Raw genomic sequence first — 26,590 nt, 5'->3', positions numbered from 1 at the left:
GGAAGTCTGATGCGGCGAACCTCCCGGAAGTGGCTGTCGCAGAGACCGTGCCGCGGGCGGGAGCTGGAGAGCAGCGGCGAGAGAGCAGGAGGGGAGACAGACTGGTGGCGGCAGGTTCTGCACTCCACCCTCTTACAACCAGGATTTGCTTTCTGCTTGCGCTGGACTGAGGTCCCCATGACGGCGTTATCCGAAGAGGAGAAAACCTGTTCCGGGTGAGCCCAGGCCGCCCCGGAAATGCGATGGCTGAGGAGCGGGCACTAAGGATCGGACTGAGGTGGGAACCGAGGCAAGGGATGTAACTGTGATTTTGGCGGTCTTCGCCCCACCCGAATGAGCCCAGAATCTCCAGAATGTTGAAACCAACCACGGTTGCCGGGATGTGTCTCCTCTGAGTGAGGATTTCTAAGCGCTCTGCTCCATGACCCGGGCGGGAAACTGAGGCACGAGGCAGTAACATCTGTTGCGTGAAAGTCCCTATTACCCTTTATCTGGGATCGTCCCTTGACTCGCTGCAGTCCAGTGAGAAATCAATCCTTCCACAGATCTTCGGACGCTCGGCGTCCTGCCTTGCCTGTCCCTCGCTCCGGAGGCATTTCCTGCTTTTTTTCCCTCAAGTATTTTCATTCATGTTCATTCTCCCGTGTTCCTCGAGTCATGCTTGCACACACACCTCTGTCTCCCGTCCCCTGCTTTCACTCTTTCTCTGCTTTCACTCCCTCGTCTCTTTACCTTTGGCCCAAATAGATCCTGCAGTTGGTGTTTGGGAGCAATCGCGGGCAGATGTCTTAGACCGAGTCCGGCTCTTACTTGACAAATCGCGACTGGGTAAAAGGCAGTTTGGAATTCCGTAAAAGGAGGTCGATGACTTGGTTTCTAGTCTAGGGTCAGCTGTTAGTTGTCAACTTGGTGTAATCACCCTCTCCAAGCCAGTTTCTTTTCTATGAAGAAGGAAGCTGAGTTCCATCACCCCTAACGCCTGCTCCAGCTCTAAAAATCTTTGTGTCTCCAAACCGTTCACTAAAGGTTGGGCAGTCACAGTTCCCTGACGAGTTGAAAACAAAGGAATAAAAACAACTATTTCAGAATCGTGTATTCAGTTCACATGCCATTCAGACTTGAGCCCTATTTGGGATAAGATAAAAATAGTTCTCTTCAGCATTGGGATAAGGCGCTCATCCCATAGGAGTGCACTTCTGAGTTGCTTTTGTTTAGGTGGTTATTGGAGTTAAATGTATATAATAAAATTTTTTACTGAGCTTTCTCATTTTGTTTTCTTTAGATTGGGTTTCAAGCCAAGACACTGGATTCTCCTAGTTAAGATAAAGAGCTCTGAGTGTGTTACAGTGAAAATGGCATAATCTGCATTAACATCCCACAGCTTGAAGGCATGACAATTAAGGAACACACATGGACTTGTGGCACGTGGAAATGTGTGCACAGAAAAAGGAAATCTATAATTTTTTAAAAGTAGGAAGGCATTCTTCCTCACCAGAATGGGTACATTCTGCTCAGTTATCAAGTTTGAAAATCTCCAAGAATTAAAGAGACTGTTTCACTGGGGTCCCATTATAGCCCTTGGTGTTATAGCAATATGTTCTACGATGGCCATGATTGACTCTGTGTTGTGGTATTGGCCTTTACATACAACTGGAGGAAGCGTGAATTTCATTATGTTGATAAATTGGACTGTCATGATTCTTTATAATTACTTCAATGCCATGTTTATTGGTCCTGGCTTTGTTCCTTTGGGGTGGAAACCGGTAAGAAAAAGATCTCTTAAGACAAGAAACTCTAACAATAATCATATATTTAGTTTATGGCTTATCTGCTAACCAATAATATCAGACACAGCCTACTTTTTGCCTTAGTAGAGACTAAGCATATTATTCTAATTATCATTTAGAGCTCAAAGAATTTATTTTGTATCTGTTTGCAAATACTCATCTAAATTAGTATTTCCCAAAAATTAAAAAAAAATTAGTATTTCCCAGAGAAATTTTATGGAATACTTGTCCTGCATTAAAAGAAAAAAGGGGACTGGGGAGTCTATAGTCCTAAATTTAAGAAATACTGCATATCATACACCTCTTATAATTCCACAGTGCAGTTTGGCTCTAGGATCTTTTGTCACATAATACATTATCAGCCCTCAGAACTGAAGGGAAAAAAAAAAGACTCTTTAAAAATTGCTGGCTTAAATCATAAGGTTTTAAGATCAATGTTAAAACCGTCACATTAGGAAGTACAGTATAAATCAATTTGTGGCTTTTTAAAAATTGTGGAAAGTTTATGCTCATGAATTTCCTTATTACTTGCTGAGGAACACCACCCGATAGCTTGTTAGAAATGTAGAATCTTGGGGTCCACTCCAGACCTAGGAATCAGAATCAGCATTTAACAAAATCCCCAGATGATTCTTAAGTATGTTAATGTTGGAGAAACAGTAATGTTTCTAAAGTGGTACAGAGATGAGTAAGCCAACTTTGTATCCTGAAAAACCTTATAGTTGAGAGAAACCAAGGGACTTGTGTAAGTATTACACAAGTATTACAGGGAAGAATGGGATGAGTGCTGTTGAAGCTAGAAGGACCTGATCTTTTTCAGCTGGGGACCTGAGGGAGGAGTGGAAATTTCCACAGATAGGAAAGGAGACATTCCAGGTTGGTTGGTGGTGGAAGCATATAGTCAGAAATAACAGGTTATGTTGTGCCAATAAGGCTTTGGAAACAAAGGCAGATTGTGGAAGGCCTTAAATGCGTGAGGAATTGTTAGGCCATAGGGAGGTAGTAGAGGTTTGTCAAGCCATGCTCTGACCTAATCAGAGTTGTGTTATAGGAATATTATTCTGAAAATAGTTTGGATTAGAAAGAGATACAGTAAAGTAGTTAGAAGTGACTAACATGGTGCAAAAGAGATCTAAAAAGTATCAGCTCAAATGTTTGAATCCTCACTCCAGAGTTCCTGCACATGGTCAGCTACTTATTCCTGAACTCCTCCCATTCTAGTAAGAGTTTGGGAAAGTAGAATCAGTGGCAGTGGGTTTGGGTGGAGCAGGGGGAAGAGAAATTAAAAATGAGTTCTGGGTAATTGGAAGAGCAATGTGGCTGCTAACCAGAAACTCATTATTTTAAAATATTTCAGCTCAAATAAAAGGGCTGGAAATGCAAATTAGGATTCTGTCCTTATCCCCACCCCTCATAGAAGAAAATCAAACCATACCAAAGCATTTATTCATAAGACTTGACATGTTATTACTTAGGATCAGATAACTGATGAATTTTTTTTATATTTTGCTACCAAGGAAAATTCTCAGGATAGCATGTACCTCCAGTATTGTAAAGTCTGCCAAGCATACAAGGCGCCACGGTCACATCACTGCAGAAAGTGTAACAGGTACTGTCTTTGCTCCTCGCTGGGGACTGATCAGCTTGGTTACTGGTCTTAAGTTTTTCCTTCTGCCACAGCAGTCTCAGTTTTAGTCTCTACGGTGGCTTCTTTATAAAAACCATTGTCAAAATACTTGTGTCCATATCTCCATTTTATTAAGTTACCAATTTTGATAATAAACATTCCTCACTCCTTTTTGTTATAAGTGAAAAGATTTTTTGTTTGTTTTTTGGAAAAATATACATTTAATTTTGCTTCTTGTCCTGCCAAGAGTAAAAAGTTATAGCTTCAAGTTGTTTCCGTAGATCAGGATTAATTGTGCTTGTCTTCTGTCATCTTGACTAGCTTTATAATTGTTCTGAGTCTAAAATTATAAGGGACACCTGCCCTTTCTATTATTTGGGTTGACCAACATTTACATGTTATGCAGATGTAATAAATGAATTCAGGTGTGTATTATCGCTAGTGTTCAATATAAACTTAATGGGAAGAAAACTAAATCACTATAAGAATATGAAATGAACTAGAACTTTTTTTTTAAAGATTTTATTTATTTATTTGACAGACAGAAATCACAAGTAGGCAGAGAGGCAGGCAGAGAGAGATGGGAAAGCAGGCTCCCTGCTGAGCAGAGAGCCTGATGCAGAGCTCGATCCCAGGACCCTGGGATCATGACCCGAGCCGAAGGCAGAGGCTTTAACCCACTGAGCCACCCAGGCACCCCTCAACTAGAACTTTTTTAAATACACCGCTCTTACACTGATTAATAAGAAATTTGTGATGAGAATTTGAGGTTTAGGAAAACCATTTGTAGCAAATATAGTTTGGTATGAGGCAACAAGGAAAGGAAGCTCAGTAAGACTTTGCTTGTTATACCACATCTTATATTCCATAGTTAGCTTGCGTAGCTCAGAGAATCCACATCTAAAGGGTGAGAACAGGAAGGAAGGAAGTTACAAGGGCTGCTGGGTCCCGTCAACCCCGGCAGAGAATGAGAAGTGATTTTGTTGAATCTCTGTTGTACTCTACTCCAGTCACTGCATTTCAGAGCTAGAGGAAGACCAGGAACCCATGCTTATTTCTTTATAATGAACCTCTCAGTGGGCCTCCTGACTTCTTAAAACAAACTCACTTGTAGCAGACCTCGTTTCCTCAGAAGCTGCTACAAAGCCCGACACTTTTTGTGCTGTTTAGAATTTTAAAAAGTCACTGTTCAGAGTTATTTAAAAACTCATGAAGACTTCGCTTTCTGTTCCATGGAGTATAATTCCGCTGTGATCCATAGACTGCTGGACTCCTGTTTACTTGATCTTTTGAAGACCAAAGTTGTTTAAAGTAGACAGGATTTTTTTGCCTCATGTTTTATGTAAATTTTTCTTGTTAGATGTGTGATGAAGATGGACCATCACTGTCCTTGGATCAACAATTGTTGTGGTTACCAAAACCATGCCTCGTTCACACTGTTTCTCCTTCTAGCACCACTGGGTTGTATTCATGCTGCCTTCATTTTTGTTATGACTATGTATACACAGCTTTATAATCGGGTAAGTGACAGTGTTTGTTATAAAATCATTTATGCCAAACTAAATGGTAGTTACAGTTATTTAAGAAGCCCCTTTTGGAATGATGATGTTCATGATTTAGGTTTGGAAACAGAACTTTGCTTTACATATATATGAATTTCTTTTTTTAAAAAGCTATTAAAATTTAATTTCTCAAGATTTTTTTTATTCATTTGAGAGAGAGAGCATGAGCAGGAGGGAGAGGGAGAAGCAGACTCCCTGCTGAGCAGGAAGCCTAACACAGGACTAGATCTCAGGACCCTGCAATCATGACCGGAACTGAAGGCAGCCACTTAACTGACTAAGCCACCCAGGTGCCCCAACACTTAGTTTTTTAGATGAGGAAAAATTATTTTGTTTTGGAAACTTACCTTACTAGCTGTAGTTGAAGTTGATAATATTATTACTGTATGTATAATTTATTCGATTTCACACTTTGAAACTGTGGTAAGAATAATGAGAAAAAAGGAACAAGAAGAAAAAGCCCTAGTATTTTCTATTTCCATCTAATTCATGTGGCAAGTTTCAGTTCTTCTGTTCATTTCTTTTTTTTTCTTTTTAATTTATTTATTTGACAGAGATGACGAGCAGGCAGAGAGGCAGGCAGAGAGAGAGGGGGAAGCAGGCTCCCCGCCGAGCATAGAGCCCAATGTGGGGCTCGATCTCAGGACCCTGGGATCATGACCTGAGCTGAAGGCAGAGGCTTTAACCCACTGAGCCACCCAGGCGCCCCTCTGTTCATTTCTAATTCCAGTGCCATGGAAGGTAGCTCATGGAGCAGGCACATGTCTTAAAATATTCTCCAGAAGATTAGGTTGACTTATGGGCAAGTAGGAGAAAACTTCAGGGGTCACAGATTCAATCCCTAAAGAAGCCTGGTGGGCTAAAAGGACTGTAGCACCTGGAGAACATAGGCCTTTCATAGGTGGAACAATTCTTATCAACCTCAGCCAGTTTCTGATGTTTGGAGACCTAGTCCAGTAATACTAGATCTTCTAGTTTTTCAGGAAAAATCGGAAAATCTGGACTTCAAAAAGTTAAAGTTAAACCAGAAGTTTAACGTCTCCTGATTTTTAAATGTTAGCACCTGGGTGACTATTTTATTTTATTTTTTTATTTAAATTTTTTTTTTTTAAAGATTTTATTTATTTGTCAGAGAGAGAGAGAGAGGAGCGAGAGTGAGCACAAGCAGACAGAGTGGCAGGCGGAGCCCGATGTGGGACTCGATCCCAGGACGCTGGGATCATGACCTGAGTCGAAGGCAGCTGCTTAACCAACTGAGCCACCCAGGTGTTCCTGGGTGATATTTTAAAACATTTTGCAGGCCAGGTGGTAGGCATCTACAGGGCATGTTTTGCTGCATTTTGCCAGTTTTTACACCTCTGATTGTGGCACGTGAGGGAAGAAACAACTAAATTCTAGGCTGTCTTTTTTTTTTTTTTTTTTTGCTGCGGAAGATTCCTGTAAATATTGGAAAGCAAGGAGAAGATGGGTGACACAATTATAACTTACATTGATGGCTCGGCAGGGAGCCTGCTTCTCCCTCTGCCTCTGCCTGCCTCTCTGCCTGCTTGTGATCTCTCTCTCTCTCTCTGACAAATAAATAAATAAAATCTTAAAAAAAAAAAAGAAAGAAACAAATTAGAAATTCATTTTCTTTTAGCCATAGCTTCATTTGTTGATCTTTTTTTGATCAAGTTGTTTTAAGTGTTCCAGTAAAGTCTGACCATTTATGACAACTGAACATTTCAAGTGTGTGTTGTTATTCGTAGCTCTCCTTTGGGTGGAACACAGTCAAGATTGATATGAGTGCAGCCCGGAGAGACCCTCTTCCAATTATTCCATTTGGATTAGCAGCATTTGCAGCCACCTTGTTTGCCTTGGGATTAGCTTTAGGAACAACCATCGCTGTTGGGATGTTGTTTTTTATCCAGGTAAGTTTCTTGTTTACCTCTAGCTCAAAGTTGTCCGCTTACTGGGGCTGCTTGTAATGAGAAAGAGCTAAAGACTGCATTTAAGTGTGCAGTATGAAATGGAAGTTACTGTTACCTGTTCCATCGAGGTAACTAATCTCTGTAATAGCCAGATGATTTTGAAGTAACGTTACCAGAATTTCCAGGTAATTGATTGAATTTTTAAAGTGTTATCTTAGAGTTATATATAACTTTATAGTTGAGAAAGCTTTTATCACATTATGGTCTCTCTTGATCTTCACATCAACCCCCAGAAAGAGTTGAAGAGGAATATTTTTCCCTTCCTTACAGATGAGTAATTGAATTACAGAAAGGTGAAGTGACTTAACTCAAGATAACTCACTTATGTATTCAATAAACATAATTATTAATGCTGTTTTATAATAGCATGTATTTAATCGTCATCATTGTAATAAAGCCAATGTTTATTGAGCGCTTATTATGTGCAAGACACTGTTTTAGGGACATCACATGTAGTAGTTCATTTAATTTCAATAAGAACCCTATGGTACGGTGCTATTTAATGCCTGCTCTGGTGAATTGCTAATTTTGGAGGCTACAGTAATGAAAATGAAAAACGTCCCGCTCCTAGGGAAGTCACAATTAGTAGTAAACAGTTAACTAATACTGGCTCATGTGTGTATCATAGATTTATGTACGAAGTGCTGTGAGAGCACAGGGGAGGAGGATGTGGCCCATGACAAAACAGTTATGAATCATTCCATTCACTTATTAGCTTATTCACTAACTGAAGGCCCACTGTGGGCCAGGTTCTCACATAGGAATATGATGAGGGCTTCTTGCCCATATGTGTTTTTACTATGCCGCACTGTTTCTGTGGACACGGCTGGACTAAAAGGAAACACAGACCTCTCATAGAATCAGAAATGCTGGCCTGAGGGCTCTGGTGCATCACCCAACCCTTTCAAACTCGTAGTTTTGAAATATCTTGGTTTTGGTTATACTTCATGTTTTCTATTAGCCTGGGATCAAATTCTTTGAAAAAATTCCCCCAGTGCCTCTAATTAAGAATCATATTAGAAATAGACTAAAACCCTGTGGTGTAAAAGCCCAGATAAGTGGAATTAGTCATAGCTAGGAAAATTGATTAATAGAATCAAGACTGAATATATTTGGTTTTTAAAGCAAGCAGAATATCTAGGTTGACTGAATCACTTCCTTGTAGTAAATAATCATAAACTTAAGGTTAATTAAAGGTAGTGATAAGAGATTTTAGTAGCAAAATGCACAAATACTGATTAAGTGGATTATATCAATGTTTTATTAATAGTGTGGGAGCCTTGTTCAGAAGGTAGTACTTAAAACATGAAGCTTCATTAAAATAGTAGATTCAGATTTGATTATGGATGATGACCATAATCATTTTGTGGAGAGGCTTTGCAGCACAAGCCTTAAGAACAAGGACTTTAGAGTCAGATAGACCACACCCTGAGTGTGTTACTTAACCTTTGTTATCCTGATCTCTTCATCAGTGGAATGCATCAATAAAAACTATCTCATAGGATTACTGTGAAGATGATAATCTTAAATGAACTGAAGTTTCATCATAAAATTTTACTGTGTATCATTTAATTTTCAGATGAAAATAATTCTCAGAAACAAAACTTCTATTGAATCATGGATTGAAGAAAAGGTAAATTTTAATAATTGTTTCCTCAATCACAATAAAGATTAGTTCAGAAAAAATAAAAAAAAAATAAAGATTAGTTCATAGGCCAGATTAACTAATAAATGCCTGGAAGTGAAAACTTCACTATCAGATGACTTTCTTCGGTCATTTGTATGCCACATAAAAGATAAATATAGGAAAGAAACATTTTGATTCATTCTTGGTTTAATATAACTCCCACAGAAAAATGCTTCTCATTCACCCTGAGTTGCTGAAGAAGCCCAAGCCATACATTAAACCATTTGGCCATTCTTCCTCAGATTAGGGGTTAAGGCAGAGGAAAGGAACATCTCTCTTACCAAGATGCCATCAAGTTTTTTTCAGTGCTTTAGGACTAACAAACCTTGATAAGCCATAGGGTTTAGAGCAGAGCTTGTTACAGACCTCCCAGTCCTTAATACACACTTCATCCTGTCTGCTGCGATTCTGTTGTAAAGTCAATATGACCACTCTGCTCCCTGCTTACAACTTCTCAGAGCCTCACCATCACTGTAGCGGGAGCTATAAACCCACATGCCTGCGGCCAGGCAGATAACTTAGGTGACAGGAGCCGGCCTGTGTACTAGAGCTGCCTAACAGATGAAGCTGATTGTTACCATGGGCGGGTACTCACTCAGTATTCTGAAATTATCTAATTGTTTTTCTAGAAGAGTAAGAGATCTGGATTTCTGTGACATCTCTTTGTTTTTAGATACTAGGAAGCAATTCAAATTAAAAACAAAAATCCTTGTGGGCCAAATAAAACATACCAATAGGACATATTTAGCCCCCTGGCAGCCAGTCTATAACTTGAAGTTATAGGACTAGTTTCTTAAACTTTTTGGTTTCAGGACCCTTTTACATTCTCAAAATTGTTAAGGACACTAAAGAGCTTTCTTAATGTGTGTAGTAGTTATCAATGATTGTCATATTTCCTGAGAAAAATTTTGAAGATTTATAATTTCATTTAAAAATAATAAACCCATTATATGCTAATAAAAATAACATATTTTTAAAAATTATTATATTTTTCAAAGTAAAAAATAGAAGAGTGGCATTGTTTTATATTTTTACAAATCTCTTTAATATCTGACTTAACAGAAGACAGTTGGATTCTCACATCTCCTGCATTCACTCTGTTGAGATATGTTGCTTTGATTGAAGTATATGAAGAAAATCCAGCCTCACACAGATAAGTAGGTAGAAAAGGAGAGAGTATTTTAATAGGCTTTTTAGTTAACAGTGGATATTCTTTGATACTACATGAAAACTTGACAGGTGATAGCCTTGAAAGGTTAGTTGTACGTGAGATGTAAAGCTCAATCAGTAAACGTTTTGTACTCTTGTACATTTCAGTGCATCAGTACATCTTGCTCTTTGAATGGACCTTTTACCCATACATGATTTTATAACATCAGGTATTGGTCATTTGGAAAATACAGTTTTATAGAGTAATGCACATTTTCCAAATGCTGACACATTGATTCATATCACTACGAATTTTGTGGGGGAAGGGTCTTTATGTTGGAAAGCAGTCAAGCTCCTCGTGGTGGATACAATTTTCCAAAATTCTAATTTTCACTTGAAAGCCTTAATTTTTTCACTGACAATAAATACTCAGTTGTTTACATTGAAGGAACAGCTTGACCTTGTTCATTTTTGAGAAAATTTCTGCCAAATATTGAAATTTCAGTAACCTTAGTTTGTTTCATTACTCATTCTTTCAAGTAAAATGCATTAAATGAGAAAAGCTGGCTACACAGCTTTCGTTAGTTCGCGACGCAAACAGATGTTTCCTTGAGATAAGCACTTTGGTGTGCTTTATGTGTACTCCCCATCTTGTCACTCAGAATATTGAGAGGTCATCTACTTGAGAGTTGAGATTTAATAAAAATAATTACTTTTATTGCATCATCAAGAACATTCTTATGTAAAACTTTTGTTCGATTTTTTTTTAATTCTGAGTATGTAGTGGTGAAGAATATAATCTCTATTTACACAGTTTGGTGCCACTGTCATGATTCCTGCTGAAGGTACAGCAATTTTACCCACTCCTGCAAATATCAACACAATGAAAAAGACAAATAACATGTTAGCATTAAGATGAAAGTTGTTCGACTTTGTTGAACCCTAAGAAAAGATCTTGGGGACTGGAAGAGGTATGCAAGGCATGCTTTGAGAACCACTGATATACAGGTTTAAGTCCAAGCTCCTTAGCTTAGGCATAATCAAACCTTTCATGTCTTCCCCTTGTCTATTTCTTCTGCATTTTCTACCTCTTCCCACCACGTCTCACTCTTGATACCAACTAAAATCAAAAACTCCAATTTTATACATCATATGCTTCTGTATCTTTTCACATGTCATTCCTTCTACCCAGAACACTTTTCCTCCTTTTTGCTGATTTCTTCTGCCTCAAGACCTAGTTTAGGTGACACTTCTTCCAAAGAACCTTCCTTGACTCTCCCTAGATTAGCTAAGTGGTTTGTTTTTTTTTTTCCTTTTTTTTGCCTTTCCCATAGCACCTGTTACACACATCTCTGTTGCCTCTTTCTTTTTTTGTTTTGTTTTGTTTTGTTTTGTTTTGTTTTGAGAGAAAGGGAGAGAGCACAAGCCGGGGGAAGGACAGAGAGGGAGAGAGAGAATCCTAAGCAGGCTCCACACTCACTGCAGAACTTGATGTGGGACTCAGTCTTAGGACCCTGAGATCATAACCTAAGCTAAAATCAAGAGCCAGATTCTTAACCGACTGAGCCAACAGGGACCACACTTCTGTTACCTTTTAACACAGTATTGATAGAATACCCCAACTTCACTGAATGTTTCTCTTAGGCAGAGACCAGGCCTCAGTCTTTTTGTAAGCCACTCTCATCCTTACCACTGTTTCTTTGTTAATGGCTTAAATCTCTGTTCTTTGAGACTCTTAACCATTTTGAAGATTCTGAGACTTTTGTTTATAGAAAGGGAAAATAAAGTATCCTTTACTGTTCATGTGGGAATATGCAGTTTAGTAGATTCATACATACATATAGCTTGACAATTTTAATTGAATTAACATCAATATTATTTTCTAAGCAATAGCAAGAAGACTTTCCCTAAAATATTGTCCCTGATAATAAAGTATTTCAAGGTGTCATTTCTAGTTAATGTAATGTATCATCATTAGATTAATAATTTTTTTCTGATGACCAAGGCTCTTCATAAAGTACCATGCTAAATCTAGAAGTTATTTTAAAACTGGCACTCTGTTGCTGACTAAAAAATACAAATAAATGATTAACTTTATAGAAAATTTATTGAAATTTATCAGGCACTAAAATTGATACAAATTTTTAAAAACCAAAAAAATTGATACAAATTTCAGCTGAGTTTGTACACTTATTGTAGGAATAAGTTATGTATCTTTATACCACTAGGTGTCAGTGGAACTTAAGAAATTCTAAGTCAGTTTATCTCCTTAAGTTCAAGTTAACAATTTAAGTGCCTAGAATATAATTTATACAACCTGAATATTTATGTATGTGTATAAAGTACACATATAAATGCATATATACATGAGTATATATATATACATGTATAATGGTATAAAAAACTAAAAGAGGATCTACACATTTCTGCTAGTTTTTTGAAAAGATCATTTTCAGAAAATGATGACTCCCCTGGAACCCGTTTTCCTGGCCGTTTCACAGGTGTTGTTGCCACCCACGATAAAACTGTCGAATTCTGGAGCACCCCTGAAACAGTTCCTTTCATCCTGAATAAACTCTTGCTTTCTCTTACATCTTTCTATCACCATCCCTTCCTTACACCTGTATTCTTTTGTTTTGCTGAGCAAAGTGCATTAAGGATATGTCATATGTGGAAAAAAGCTAATAACTCATTTATTTATTTAGATTTTATTTATTTGAGAGAGAAAGAGCACGAGCAGGGAGGGGGCAGTAGAAGAAGGAGAAGCAGACTCCTGGCTGAGCAGGAAGTCGGACATAGCGCTTCCATCCCAGGATCCTGAGACCGTGACCTGAGCCCCAAAAGCAAATGCTTAACCAACAAAGCCACCCAGGCACCCCACTATTAACTCTTTTAGTAAGGATTTTTGAATGCATGTTCCTGAATAAGCCCAGCCAGGCATTTCCTGAATGATCTCATATGAGGTCGGTATTATATAGCAAGTTCCTCTTATATTATGGTAAGTTTGTCTGTCTCTTCTATGTAACATGACAGCAGGGAGGAAGCATTTTTAGGAGTGATACAAATTTGAGGAATAAATGTGTGTTACTGTCAATACTATCAATAGGACAGTATTTAGAGTGGTTGGAGGCAGAGGCATCTGCCATCTTACCTCTTTGTTACCCACAGGCTAAAGATCGAATTCAGTATTACCAACTGGATGACGTCTTTGTTTTTCCCTATGATATGGGAAGTCGGTGGAAGAATTTTAAGCAGGTATTCACGTGGTCAGGGGTCCCGGAGGGAGATGGACTAGCGTGGCCAGTGAGAGAAGGCTGTCACCAGTACAGCTTAACCGTAAGTATTTCTGTGCAAATAGACTTTCCTTTCAATCTAGCCCTTGTCTCCTTAAGTGCCCCTTAACTCAGATGACATTTTATAGTAAGATACGTCATATGGTTTTTTCCAGTTTGGCAAAAATAAATGTAAGTTAACAATCCCAAGGCACTCCTTCTGTCCTCTCTCTCTTTTAATTTAAATCTCTCTTTAATCCTCCATACATGGGACATAAAGTCCTGATCCCTTCACTTAGTTACAAAATCCGGCTTAAAACTGCCTCCAACTACTTCCTAATGGAAATCACCCTTTCCAGTTGGCCTGGTTTCCTCAGTGAACTCCTTGTGTGTTCCTGCCACCTAACTCTGTCCACGCTGGTTTTCCTCTCTTCTGTGACCTGTTCTGTGTCAGAAATTACGAGGCCAGTTCCAGTCCCACCTCATCTGGATTTGGCACTTAACGACATGCTACTCCGCGGTGCCCATGAGGTCTCACTTTTATTTAATTCTTTTATCTTACATCTTTAACAAGATTCTAATACAGAGACCATGCGTTATCTTGGTTTCCCCTACTAAATCTAATATAGTACCATTTAATAAACTGTTGCTGAATAAGTGAGGAAAAATATATCATAATGATGACTTTCATTGGAGACTTGCGGATGAATTTTGCAGTCTGTCTACCTTGTCTCTGAAGAATCCGTGAATCTCTGTCATCATCACTTTCAGGACTAGCCTGAAAGCCCCATGAGGGCAGTGAGTGCATCTCCCTGATCCCTGGCCATAGCGAATGCTCAGTGAGTATACATAGATGAAGACAGAGACCATGGAGAAGAAAGCCTCATGTCAGCTGCTCTCAGTCAGAGAGCCCACTTTCCACTTTTCTAAACAAAACAAAACAAAACAAAAACATGGGGCCTTTGAATTGTCAGCACTGTGAAATGCTGGAAAATTGGGAGTTTGTCATGTCCCTCTGAAATAGTAGATGGCGAAAGGCTGTTTTCAACACTGAGATAACATTTGTTCTTTTTATATCTCCAAACAGATTGAACAGTTGAAACAAAAAGCAGATAAAAGAATCAGAAGTGTAAGTAAAAATTTTGCAATGATACTAGTTTCTTTTTCCTTTTGTCAGGCTCTACCCTTATGTTTAGTTTTCAAAATTGCCTCTGAGTAGAAGCTAACTGTTGGCTTTTATGAAATAATGTTTCCTACTACAATTGTTGAAATTTGATGCAGTTCACTTTTGTTTTAAGTACTTTGGAGGTTTGAAGGGAATGTAGTCAATTTATATTGCCAACAGAAATCCTCATTATAGCTCATTAGTATGAAACCCATCCTTACACTTCTGTTCTACAATTTGATGACCACTAGCCACATGTGGCTATTTAAATTTAAAGTAACTAAAATTAAATAAGATAAAAAATTCAGCTCCTTGGTTATACTGGCCACATTAGAAGTGCTTAGTACCTATGTGTGTCTAGGGCCTACCCATTAGTTACCACAAATATAGAACATTTCCTTCACTGCAGAAAGTTCTACTGGACAGCAGTAGAATGCTCTAGAATGTAATTTGTAGCTATGTGCTTGAAAGCAGGCTAAGGACAGCCTAGAGAACTAGAAACGTCAGTTGCCTCTTATAAAGGATCTGGGAGGGAAAGACTTTGTCACCTGATAACTTTGAGTCTGCCTTTAACAATTTAAATTCAAATTTACAGAAATTCAGAGGTAAACATTGTTTTTCTGATTACTGATGCCAGGTACGGTATAGAGTAATAGAAGATTACAGTGGTGCCTGCTGTCCTTTGAATAAAGGAATCAAAACCTTCTTCACGAGTCCCTGCACTGAAGAGCCTCGAATAAGGCTACAGAAAGGGGAATTCATTTTAGCCACAAGAGGGTTACGGTGAGTGATAGAAAGTACTGAATTTCTTCTTTAATGACGAAATTGGCATCTAGCCTAAAAAAATTAATTTTAAATCTTTTAAATATTTCAGATACTGGTTGTATGGAGATAAAATTCTTGATGATGCCTTTGTAGAAGGTATGGAAATGGGAGGAAATGTTTAATAGACCGGCTGTTAGTAATAATTCCAGATTGTGCGGGAACAACTGTTACATCAGTGTCATGTGCGTTAGGCCATATAATAATAAGACACACCGTCAAGCAACAGAAAAAGACTTCTGAGATTATTTCTCCATAGCACTTCTATTTATCAGGTCTTTCTAGTGGCAGCTACTACCGGAGGTCATCGTGATCTGTGTGACAGGCACTTGTAGAAGTGCTTCACTTGTGGTGAAGCCCCCACAGCCCTCATCGACATTTCACTGATGAGGAAACCAAAATGCACAGAGACTGAGCACCTTGCCCAAGACCACACTAAAAACAGGTAGAGCCAGGTGTCCAGCCCAAGCAGTCGGCTTTAGAGCCTATACACCAGACCCCTTTGCCCTACACTCTCTCTATGAATGCATATTCCTATGATGTTATTACAGAAACTAACAGATTGAAATTTTCTGTGTCTTTAATTTTTTTTTTTTTAAGTTTTAGAACTGTTCCTTTGTAAAGTAAAGATTAAGTCTGGATGCCTTAAGATTCATCCCATATGACTGCTTAGGCAACCTTGACACAGAAATTTACATGTTAGGAAAAAACCTAAGAAGGAAGTTCACAGAAGCTACAGGGAGGTGTTTCCCTGGAACAGGTGAAGTATGAGAGTGCCCCAAACACCACGATCACACATGTGTAAGTGAATACCCGTATCGAGGAATCCTGCCCACATCCCACCCACCCCCCCGCCATGCTCCACTTAGGGCTTGTCCTGAACCACATTAGCACCTTTCCCAGCTAATGGCATTTGGGAAATACTGGTTTTCTGACTTGACAGACAGCTTTTAAACATAACATATATTTTTTTCCTCAAATTATGCTTATAAAAGATGGTAAAGGAGGAAAAAAGTAAAGCAGAACTAAAAACTTACTGGTTTGAAGTAATGGGACGTATTTGGCTCAGCAATATCACTAAATCTATTCACATCAATTTCATTTTCTCCATCAGGTGTTTCCCGAATCAGAGGCTGGTTCCCTAGAAACTGTGTGGAGAAATGTCCCTGTGATGCCGAAACAGATCAAGCCCCAGAGGGCGAAAAGAAAAATAGATAGCCACTGCTGAAGTAAAATTACCCTTTAAGTCCTCTCCATTACTTGAAAATTGTACATATTACTAAAGAATTATGCAATGAGCCTACTCTGGTTAAGGTGTTCTTTTCCTCAAAGGTGCCCTAGTGCCATAATCTAAATATTTTTATTACTGTTTTGAAATGGAGAAGCCATTCTGCACATGCCTTTGAATTCCTGCCCCTCTGTCACTTCTTCCTCTCCGCGAAAGGAAAAACACTTCTCCCAAGTAAGTCAGTTGCATTTTCTCTAGGATTGTTTTTATGCGCCGCACACCATGGACCTCACCTGCAGATATAGTTCCCCTTTGCCAGGAGCATCTGCATGTGATGCTTTTCTTCTGTTTCCCCCTCAGATATTTATTACGTAAAATTCTAGATACTGTAGAAAACATACATCAGATTCAATATAAGCTTAAATTTTATTACCTGTCTTTTAATAATGCAGATTTTGTCAAATCAAATAAAGATCAATGGATGTTCTGTATAAATCTAATTGTTTACTAGCCTCTTTCTTTTGGCTGACTAAAAAGCTTTGTCATGGTTCTTGGTGGAAAAACTCCTCTACTACCTTGTGAGAAATAGGCATCTTTAATCCTGAGTCTTAAGACATTCAGTAAATGAACTCGTGGTATGAGATCACAGGTTCTGGGAAACTTTCAGCCTGGTGAGCTCCAACTGCTGCAACTATACACTTGAGTCTCTCCAATCTTGAAGCTTATGTGAATGGTAGGATGTAAGCTGATGGATTGGATGCTTAATGTTGGGCTTGTCTAGGCACAAGTAGAATTACAGAAGTCATCTGCTCCCATTCTAATTCTTTCCAAGGTAGGGAACTTGAGCTTTTGGGGGTTGTAAGAGTTAACATTAAGGGAAGGACACTTGGAGATTCAGCAATGAATGAAACATGACTCTGTCCCATTCTAGTGATAGGTGGGGAGTGGACAGACAAGCAAAATACACATTGTGAAGAGAGTAGCTAAGATGATCTGATGGAAGTGACCTTTGACAGTTGAAGGGACAAGATGTTTGCCTCTGAGAGTAGCCAGCTGTGTCTTAGACAGAGGAAACAGCCAGAACAACAGGCTGGAATGTGCCTGGCATGTTTGAGGAAAAGTAAGGAAGCCAGTGTGGTTTAGTTGGAATGAGGGAGGGAGAGAGCAGGAGAGGTCAAGGGGGTAAATAGGAGCCAGACCACCAAAGGACCCTGTAGGTTCATTCTTGTCTTCCCTTTGTTGCAGATACTCAAGAATAGGCATCTCTTCAGCTTTTCGGGGCTCAGAGTCTAGAAAGACCATCCATGAACATTCTCCTTACCTCCAGATAGAGATCAGAGAGGAACACTGTCGAAGACAGCACAACACAAATGGTAGAGGAGGAAACAATGAGTCGTGTGCTTGGTTGGAGTTTGGGCTCAGCTGGTATTTGTTTATTATTCACAGCTCTGGGAGAAGAGGGCCTGGTCCTCTCAATATTACCTTTAGTAGCAAAATAATTGCCTCTAGGTTGCATATTAGAATCACCTAGGGATCTTTTAAAAATCCCAATGCCCAGGCCGTACCCCAGATCATTTCAGTCGGAATCCCTAGGGTGACACTCAGTCATTATCAGGGTCTCTTTAAACCCCTCAGGTCATTCTAGTTTACAGCCCAGTTTGAGAGCCCCTAGCTTACCTGATAAGTGGTCCTTGATTGTGATTCTTATCATGGTCCATGAGGAAACACACACCACAGTGTACATGTTTGCAATAGTTTATTTTAAAGACTTTACAAGTGGAAGCAACGTGTTGTCTGGGGGTAAGGTATAGCAGGAACTAGAGTCCAGTGGAGAAAAGATCAGTCAGGTCCTTCCCAGAAGATAAGCCTGTTGTGGAGGGCCCATGCTTGCCCATAGGTCTTTGCCATAGGGCCATGCTTTGCCCATGGGCCCACAGGAGGGCCCATGCTTGCCCAGTTCAGGAGGTTTCTCCTCAGTGCCAGCTTCATTTACTGGAAAAGTGCACTTGACATGAGTTTAAACTCCTTCCCCCATAGCTTCCAGTTCAGCAGCAAACTGTAAGGAAAAGATTTAGTCACCAGTTACTACTGTAGATAACATTTTGTGAATTTTGGACATGTTCTAGGCCCCATTTTTCTAATTCTCCCAAGTCAGAAACTAGGGAGTTTAGGAAATGTTCAGTATGATCAAACTTCCCTTCTGTAGACAGACGTTAGCATACACAGAAGCACATAGAAGAAATTAGTCCCAAAGGTGTGATTGATATTAGTGATAGATTAAAAGATTAAAAATTTCAGTGGTTTTGAGGAATAGTTTAAAAACATGAATTACAAACAGCTTTTTATTTTTGAATTATTTATTTGAGAGAGAGACAGCGAGAGAGGGAATGCAAGCAGGGAGAGAGGAAGGAGCAGGCTTCCCGCTGAGCAGGGAGCCCGATGTCGGGCTCAATCCCAAAAGCCCAGAATCACAACCTGAGCCGAAGGCAGCCGCTTAATGACTGAGCCACCCAGCCGCCCCTAAACAGGTTCTTAAAACTTAATGATCTCTGAGATGGAGAGGAGAAGGAAGTTGAGGGAAATTGGAAGGGGAAGTGAACCATGAGAAATTATGGACTCTGAAAAAGAACCTGAGGGTTTTGAAGGGGCGGGGGTGGGATGTTGGGGGAAACAGGTGGTGGGTAATAGGGAGGGCACGTATTGCATGGAGCACTGGGTGTTGTGCAAAAACAATAAATACTGTTAGCTGAAAAAATAAATAAACATTTAAAAAAAAAAACTTAATGATCTCTTAATTTGAACATTGGAAGGCCTAAGTCCTGGGACTGTCAGCAAGGTGGGTTTACTGTAAAACAAGAAGGAAGAAGTCACTTTGGCTCTTGAACTGGTGGTCATTTACAAAGCTTAGAGGTTACGAAGAAGGGACAGAATAACAAGTGGACCCTGAAGAAACGCATGTTGATAAAAGTAGACCAAAAACCTAAGTATCAGCAATATTTAAGAGGGGAAGGACGAAATGTATTTAGTTCAGGGCTAAGCTTTTACATTATAATTCAATATTTTTTAGAAAACTGTAAACTAGAAAACTGTTAATTTAATAGGCAAAAATAACAGACAAGAGGAAAGACAGAAAATGAACATAGGATTAGTTTTTAATCCATATTCCTACAAGGCAGGCTACCTCTGAGCCCCAGCCAGCTCTAAGTACCTTAATCTATTCCTGGATGTTCTCATACAGGCTGTCGATTTGGTTTCGAAAGTACTTGGAAAGCTCTGCCCGCTTTGCTTTCAGTGTTGGTGTTAAGAGCCCATTTTCAATGGAAAATGGCTCTGGATGAAGAAAGATAGTTTTGACCTAGAAGAGAAGATACATACACACACACACACGTTTATTAGTGATTCAGACTTTTCTGCAGAGCACCCCACATGCTATGTAAAAAACTTGAGAAAAGCGGGGTTGCTGCAGTGGGAGGTTACAGAGAACAGTAACACATGTCCATTCCCACAAACTGATAATTTGGGAAAGAACTGAGAAGGGGAAATAGATAATAAACGGCAAATAAGGATTGTATAAGTAACTAGAAAAGGTCACTGCCATTCGTTCTTAGTGGGCTAATGGTACAAAACTTCAAATCCATCCCTTGAAAGTTACATTGAAACCCTCTTATAAATGTAAACATTAGAACTTTCTACTATGACTTAAGAGACCAGGATTATATCAGCAGTACATACCTGTTCAAAGGATTTAAGGCCACCATCTCTCCCAATTTTCTGCAAGTCTTCTAAAATGGCTTCCTTTACAACCTAAGAATATAAAACACAGCTTACAGCATGGCTGGTTTGAAAAAGAGACCAAATGAAAGGCTAAATGTGAACCAACTCAAAATGCCTACAAAAGCTCATCAGGATAAAAGGATAGAGGTTTATGTACGTACAAGCACATTTCACACTTAATATTGCTCAAGAAGCTAATGAGAAGGAAAGGCAAATCTAAATGTTAACAGGGATTTCCTCTGGATGGCATTTTTTGATTCTCTATTCTCCAATTTTTCCCCCCATAATGAACATACAATAAAAAGAATAGAAGGGGTTTTTGTTTGTTTTTTTTTTTTTTTTTTTAAAGATTTTATTTATTTATTTGACAGAGAGAGATCACAAGTAGGCAGAGAGGCAGACAGAGAGAGTGAGAGGGAAGCAGGCTCCCCGCTGAGCAGAGAGCCCGATGCGGGACTCGATCCCAGGACCCCGAGATCACGACCCGAGCCGAAGGCAGCAGCCCAAACCACTGAGCCACCCAGGCGCCCCATGTTTGTTTTTAACTTCCCATCCCATCCTATCCTCCAATCTAATAAAACCCGTCAATCTGTTTCAGCTACAGCCACCTATCCCAAGCACAGGATGAGTCTCTTCTTCCAAAAAGGAAGGCGTCATTGGTGCCTGAGTTGGTGGAGCAGCCTGCGCTCTCCCACCATGGGCCCCAGGGGTGTGCATTGAGCTTTTCTAAGGGAGACTTACTTGGTTTTGGCACAGTTCTTCAAGGGAGCCTTTAACCCCAAGTTTGGCTACAAATGAAGGCAGCACTTCTGGGTCAGGAACCACCACTCCCACTAAGGAGGACTGTAGAAAGGAAACAAGGCCACGTGAGAGGTAGGCTCTTGAACTGGTGGTAGGGGTTTCCACACTGGATGAAGACAGGATTCTAGCTTGATAAGAGGTACTTTCCCGAGATCTCATATCAACATACTATACTACACACTCTCCTCTCACCGTGTATTTCAAACCCTCATGGAATTCTGATCCCATTTTCCTACTCGGTATCTTTTTACAAAAATGTTCTTTTCAAATTTGATTATGCAAAAAAAAAAATGGTATTCAGCATCAAGCCTAAAGCATCTATGGTCTGTCTTTTGCCAAACCCCACCCACTCCCAAAAGTTAAGTTTAAGCACAGTATATATAAAATAGTTCGTTGTGCGGGAGGAACTCCCACTGTAGTGGGAACTAAGTGTGACATGGGGCCCTTTGTTACTGAATGGCTACTCTTTAGAGTAACCATTAGAACAATTCTATTGACGTTTTCACAGACTCCCTCATAGTTAAATGATTTTTTTTTTTACATATGTATTGCCTTGAGGGTTGGAGTATGACTTCACTTATTTGGTTTTACAAGCTGAAATCTTCTCATCCTAAACCCACCTATCCAGATTTCCTGTAGCTATTGGAGCCAGCATGGCCTGTGTCTGAGAATGGCTATCGTGAAAAGAGCGTATTACCCGTAAGCTATCCCCGTGCACAAAAATTTGCAACACTGGTCTACTCCTGATGTAGATATTTTCTATCTTCTCGGGAGCAATGTATTCTCCTTGGGCCAGCTTGAAGATGTTCTTTTTACGGTCAATGATCTTCAGAGTTCCGTTCTATAGGAAAGAGAGAACAGCGTCAGTGTTTGAGCCCTCTGGGGGATGTCAGTGGATAGAGCGGCAAAGTCACAGGGATTTTCTTTCTGTAAACTTGATCTCTCTAGAGACTTTTGAGCAAACTTTTCATTTTTCTTTGTTGGCTTTGGGGAAAGGGAAAGGGAGAGGCTTCCAGCAAGAACCTGTCTATACTGTTTTGTCCTCTGTGGAGAGCCTCAGAAAGCATCTCCAGGATCTGGGGAAGCTGTGTAAGTGGTTGCCTCATCCAATGAAGAAATTCGCAGCTCTGGATTTCCAATAATTTAATTTCCAATTATTCCATTTCCAGAACTCCCAGGAAAAGGGAAGGAGTTATATTTACTAAGACTTCTGGATTAGTTGGATCTCCCCGTCCTTGACTCCCTTTCGTGTATCGCTCCTGTTAGACCCTGAGCAGGCTGAAAGAGCTTCACTGTCCTAGTGCTAAGGAAGCATGTCAGTGATTGTGCTCGGTAGGACTGAAGGCAGGGCCGAGAAGGCTCTGACCAGCCACCAGAGGTCATTTGCAGCTTCATTTTTCTGAGCCAATTGGTCTGAGGAGCTTAGGTTCTTAGGAATTTGAACTATAGAATTGGGACAAGTAGCAAATACAATCCACGTGATCACACCCGAAGTAGGACACCAGGCTGAACCAGCCATGAAACCGTAAAGAAGGCTGACTCCAGAAATTAGCGTTCAGTTCAGCCTCACGGACATTATCTGGAAGAGACTGATAGGGCACAGTGCTCTGTCACTCCAGTGTGGGGACGTACTCGAAATTACATTCTTGGTCCATGGAGTAGCTGGGACTAGAACACAGATCTCCCACCAGGTTCGTCAGTGGTGTTGTCCTCCTCTTTATAGTCTGAGGGTGCCACAAGCCAGGCAGATACAGACCTAATCCTTCCAGCTGCCTCAGCAGATTAATCTACTCGCATCTCTGCATATTATAAACAGATAGTTTTCTTCAGTCCAACAACAGAGGCTTCCAGAAATTCTGAAGAAGCACCCACCGGGAGCCAACGGCCGATGTCTCCTGTGTGAAGCCAGCCGTCCTCATCCAGGGCTTCCTTGGTTTTCTCAGGATCCTTCAGGTATCCTTTGAACACATTGCTGCCCTTGATGCAGATCTGCACAGAAGACAGCACAGAGTGGTACCAGTGGCAAAGGCTGGGACTCCCAGCAGAGGCATTGACCAAACACCTGCTCCCACCTTAAACCATGGGATGATTCCCACTACAGTGGGAACACCACCAGATTTTAGTCCCCATTGTAGGCGCTAGCAAAGTGAGGCGCACAGATGTTCAGTTCCTTGTTAAAGATCTTGAGTCAAACCCACGTCTGCTCACAGTTGTGTGCTCTTTCTGACATAAACGTCTCTACTCTGATTGTCTGGGCGTGACTACAGAGCACAACCTACCCACCTCTCCTTCATTGTTCACTGAAAAGTAGTTCATGTCAGGTACGTCTTGCAGCTTCACGTGATTGCAAGGCAGGGGGACTCCAACGTGCCCTAGAATACACCACATTAATTCAGCTGGGAAGCCATGAACTGGTGATAGTTCTGGGCACATTTCTGAGATATTTATGGATTGACTCTAAAAGAGAAAGACTGAAAAGTTACCTGGTGCCCATGCTGGATAGACATGATAGAAACGTCTGGACTGAAACTTGAGTTTGCCATGTGCCACATTTGGCCAGAGCACTGAGGTTATCTAACCTAAGCCCTAGTTCAGGTAGAACATTTCTCCCAACCACCGAATCTCCCACCTAGTAGGCGGAGAACCTACCTGAAGTCCAGTCACCTGGTGACGTAAACGTACAGCCAGCTGTGCATTCTGTTTGACCATATGCTTCGAACACCTGGGGAAACCAAAGAAGAGTCTGAGACTTACTTAAGACAAAGCATGAAATGGCAACACCCTACAGCAAGACCGGAGGAAAGCAAGGTCTCTCAGGATTGGAAGATGCTTGGTGTCCTAATACCTTCATGTATTAATATCTAATACCATGCCTGAGCTCCAAAATCTTTAGTGGGGATGCACCCAAAAACCAAAAGTCTCCAGAAATAGACCAAAGTATGAACACTTCTACTGTAATTCAGGAAAGGTAGCATTTCAAGTTGACAGGGAAATGTGAGTTATGAAGTGAAGTGACACCCGGGGACAATGGCTCTTGAGCCTGAGCAGTGGAGCCCTTCTGAAGGAAATGGAAACAGACAGCAATGTTTCAGTTGTTTGGGATTTTGTTTATTGGTGTGTTATGTTGTTGCTTTTTGAAAGAAAGATCTCCAGCTGTGATACAGAACAGTGACTGGCAAGCTTTTTCTCTGCAGGACCAGAGAGTAAATATTTTCAGTGTTGTGAGCCTCTGGGCTCTGGCTGGACTCCTTTGCCAGTGGAGAACAAAAGCAGCTATAGACACCATGTACATGAATGGGCATGACTCCACTCCACCAAACTTTCACTTCTGAAAAGAGGCAACGGGCCAGATTTGGCCTGTGCTGCAGTTTGCCAAACCCTGGTATAGAGGATAACCTTGACCAGAGAGAGGCTGGTGGGGCAAACCAGGACCCCAGATCCTGCAGTGCGGGCGGGGCCGTGCTAGGCAGACTCTGTAGAGATGGAGAAGGGGCATTTCTGATGGCAACAGGACCTACCGATCCATGGGTTTTAGGGGCAGAGGGAAATGAAAGTATTAAGAATGGCCAAGAGGATGATAATTTGAAAGCATAGAAGAGCTCTGGCCTTGGCATCAGTTCAGAATCTTTTTTGATGGTGGTCCTACCCAAGAGGACGTGGTGAGGACAAGGATCTGTTTTTCTCATGCTGTGCATGTTGGTCGAATGAATGAACTCGTTAGCTATCTAGGGGGAAAAAGAGAATGTCCACGCCCAAGCACTTGTATGCAATTGGGGATGGAATAGAGACTTAATTAGAAAAAAGTAAAATCATTAGAGTATCCGAAAATATGAAGGACAGCAGTCTTGTGGAATACTGGAGTCAGAGAGTCCTGTCTAAGCAATTCAAAAACCACAAGTAAGAAAGTTTAATCAGTTTGATGACATAAACATTTGAAACTGGTATATAGCAATTTTTCTGTAAGAAAGTAATAGAGTAACTCATGGAAGAAATACAAGTGCCAATAAGTGATATAAAAGATGTTTGGTGTTAATGAAAGAAACAAAAATGCACTGAGATTTTTCATGCATCTGGTTGGTTCAGATTTAAATAACCGAGAAAGCCTGACACTGGCAAGAATGCAGGGAAATAAGGTCTCATGAATTATTTGCAGGAATGTATAAAAAAAGACAAGATCTTTCTGGAGGGAAGTGTGATAATCTACATTAACATACAAAGCAAACCCATATATTATGACTATGTTGGTAGACAGTATCCTTATCACCTCACTGATTATAATAGTGAAAAAAATGGTGGCTTAAGTGTCCATCAATAGGAGATGAGTCACTTAAGTATATCCAATAAACTACCTCAAAGCAACTAAAATGATGTAGATATTTATTTGACCAGGACCAATGTGGATGGGACATAGTTTAGTAAGTATTTTAGAACTGATGCCCGTTTATATAAAAGTTTCTATACACAGATACATAAAGAGAAGGATTATTTTTCCTGATTTTGAGATTTGTGGGGGGTGACTTTCTCCACGGTGTTTTTCAGTTGTGTTTTCATTTTTTAAAGAGTGAGCTCTATTTGTGCAAAAGTGAAATAAGCTATCTTCAAAGAAGGTGCTTGTCTTACCGGACATCCCAGTGCCGCCCGGAGGAACATCAAGACCGGAGAGGAGATGGGGGCAGCTCCAGTGACCATGAAATTAACCCTCCCACCCAGGTTGGCCTGTTGAGCAGAAAAAAAAAAAAAAAAAAAAAAAAAAACCTCTGAAACCTAGTCCTTGGCTTCAGTTTCCTCCATTGCTAAATGGGTAGAGCAGCCTACCCAGTATAAGAATTAAACTAGGTAATTTACAAAGCACTTAGAATAGGGCGGGCCCTGAGGAAGAACACTTAAAATGTTGGCTGCCCTTGTCCCTATCACCCATAGCTGAGACTCAACCTGCAGTTTTTAAATATTTCCTCACATAATTCATATTTTCAGGCCCTTTGCATTACATATAATGTCAACAGGTCACCTAAGAGAATAAGAGTATACGTTAAACTTAAGTAAAACAACTTTTTTTTTTTTTTTGCTTATTGACCAATTTCCTTTAATGACAAAGTTGTCTAAGTATGATAAGCTAGCAGAAAGCCCAGATATTTGCCTGGCTCTGTCCAAGACCCCGCCAACCTACCTGGATCTTTGCAAAGACGAACTTGTCCCATATACTGTCACGCCTGATGATCCCCTTTTTCACTTCACTGAATTTAAAGGAAATAGCTAAGTTCAACAAGAACTTCTTCAAGGGTGTCTTGGCTTCATTTTGTACCTGCAAGATGATAGCTCCTCTTAGTTCAAAACCTACTGGAGATGCTCACCATAGCCATTCATCAGTGAGCAAGAGACAGTGCCTTCTTGCTTCATAAGGAAGTGACTTTAATTCATGAACTGGATTGCTAAATAATGACAATTCCAGAGAATTACGGCCACACTGGGACATCAGTACACTGAGCATATATGTACAGAGTTCTAGCTCCTCCAGATTTCTTGTCCTTGGCAAACAATCTTGACAACTTTGAGCATGTCCTCAAAATGTTCTCAATATCTGCCTATGAAAATCACTTGGATAGATAAGAAACAGCTCAATGGGCAATACCTTTTGGGCTTTCAATAGATCAAAGAAAGACCTAGGAATCTGATTTTTTTTTTTTTAAACAAGCACAACATCCCCCCATCCCCATGCCTCTGAAGCTTGTATACCTTAAATTTGGAG

At 40.2% G+C, this 26,590-nt stretch overlaps 2 protein-coding genes across 7 annotated transcripts in view; one reads left to right on the top strand and one right to left on the bottom strand.

The window, feature by feature from the left end:
* Nucleotides 1-26: 26 nt before the first annotated feature.
* Nucleotides 27-16,758, top strand: ZDHHC6 (zinc finger DHHC-type palmitoyltransferase 6). 4 transcript variants are annotated; one of them, XM_046026290.1, is made up of 11 exons: nucleotides 27-215; nucleotides 1,283-1,763; nucleotides 3,305-3,396; nucleotides 4,775-4,934; nucleotides 6,725-6,886; nucleotides 8,526-8,579; nucleotides 12,951-13,118; nucleotides 14,142-14,183; nucleotides 14,857-15,002; nucleotides 15,094-15,140; nucleotides 16,156-16,758. In XM_046026290.1, the coding sequence occupies exons 2-11, from the start codon at nucleotides 1,497-1,499 to the stop codon at nucleotides 16,257-16,259; spliced, it is 1,242 nt and encodes a 413-aa protein (XP_045882246.1). In that variant the 5' UTR covers nucleotides 27-215; nucleotides 1,283-1,496; the 3' UTR covers nucleotides 16,260-16,758. The 4 variants fall into 4 exon arrangements, with proteins under 4 accessions (XP_045882246.1, XP_045882245.1, XP_045882247.1 ...); XM_046026289.1 differs by having other exon boundaries at nucleotides 27-277; XM_046026291.1 differs by lacking the exon at nucleotides 8,526-8,579 and having other exon boundaries at nucleotides 27-277.
* A 1,250-nt stretch (nucleotides 16,759-18,008) lies between these two features.
* ACSL5 (acyl-CoA synthetase long chain family member 5) overlaps nucleotides 18,009-26,590 on the bottom strand; it is a 45,201-nt gene continuing 36,619 nt past the window's right edge. For all 3 annotated transcript variants that reach the window (XM_046026866.1, XM_046026868.1, XM_046026869.1), the window contains exons 13-22: nucleotides 26,012-26,146; nucleotides 25,465-25,560; nucleotides 23,494-23,566; nucleotides 23,128-23,216; nucleotides 22,717-22,833; nucleotides 21,542-21,685; nucleotides 20,785-20,886; nucleotides 20,002-20,073; nucleotides 19,478-19,624; nucleotides 18,009-18,325 (exon numbers count right to left, since the gene is read on the bottom strand). In XM_046026866.1, the coding sequence (XP_045882822.1) occupies nucleotides 19,484-19,624; nucleotides 20,002-20,073; nucleotides 20,785-20,886; nucleotides 21,542-21,685; nucleotides 22,717-22,833; nucleotides 23,128-23,216; nucleotides 23,494-23,566; nucleotides 25,465-25,560; nucleotides 26,012-26,146 (969 nt within the window). In that variant the 3' untranslated portion in view covers nucleotides 18,009-18,325; nucleotides 19,478-19,483. The remainder of the gene's footprint in view (nucleotides 18,326-19,477; nucleotides 19,625-20,001; nucleotides 20,074-20,784; nucleotides 20,887-21,541; nucleotides 21,686-22,716; nucleotides 22,834-23,127; nucleotides 23,217-23,493; nucleotides 23,567-25,464; nucleotides 25,561-26,011; nucleotides 26,147-26,590) is intronic.

The sequence above is a fragment of the Meles meles genome, chromosome 13, assembly GCF_922984935.1.
Source record: "Meles meles chromosome 13, mMelMel3.1 paternal haplotype, whole genome shotgun sequence".
Classification (NCBI taxonomy): Eukaryota; Metazoa; Chordata; class Mammalia; order Carnivora; family Mustelidae; genus Meles; species Meles meles.
The sequence above is the reverse complement of the archived record's forward strand: the minus strand, read 5'-3'. Positions and strand labels throughout refer to the sequence as shown.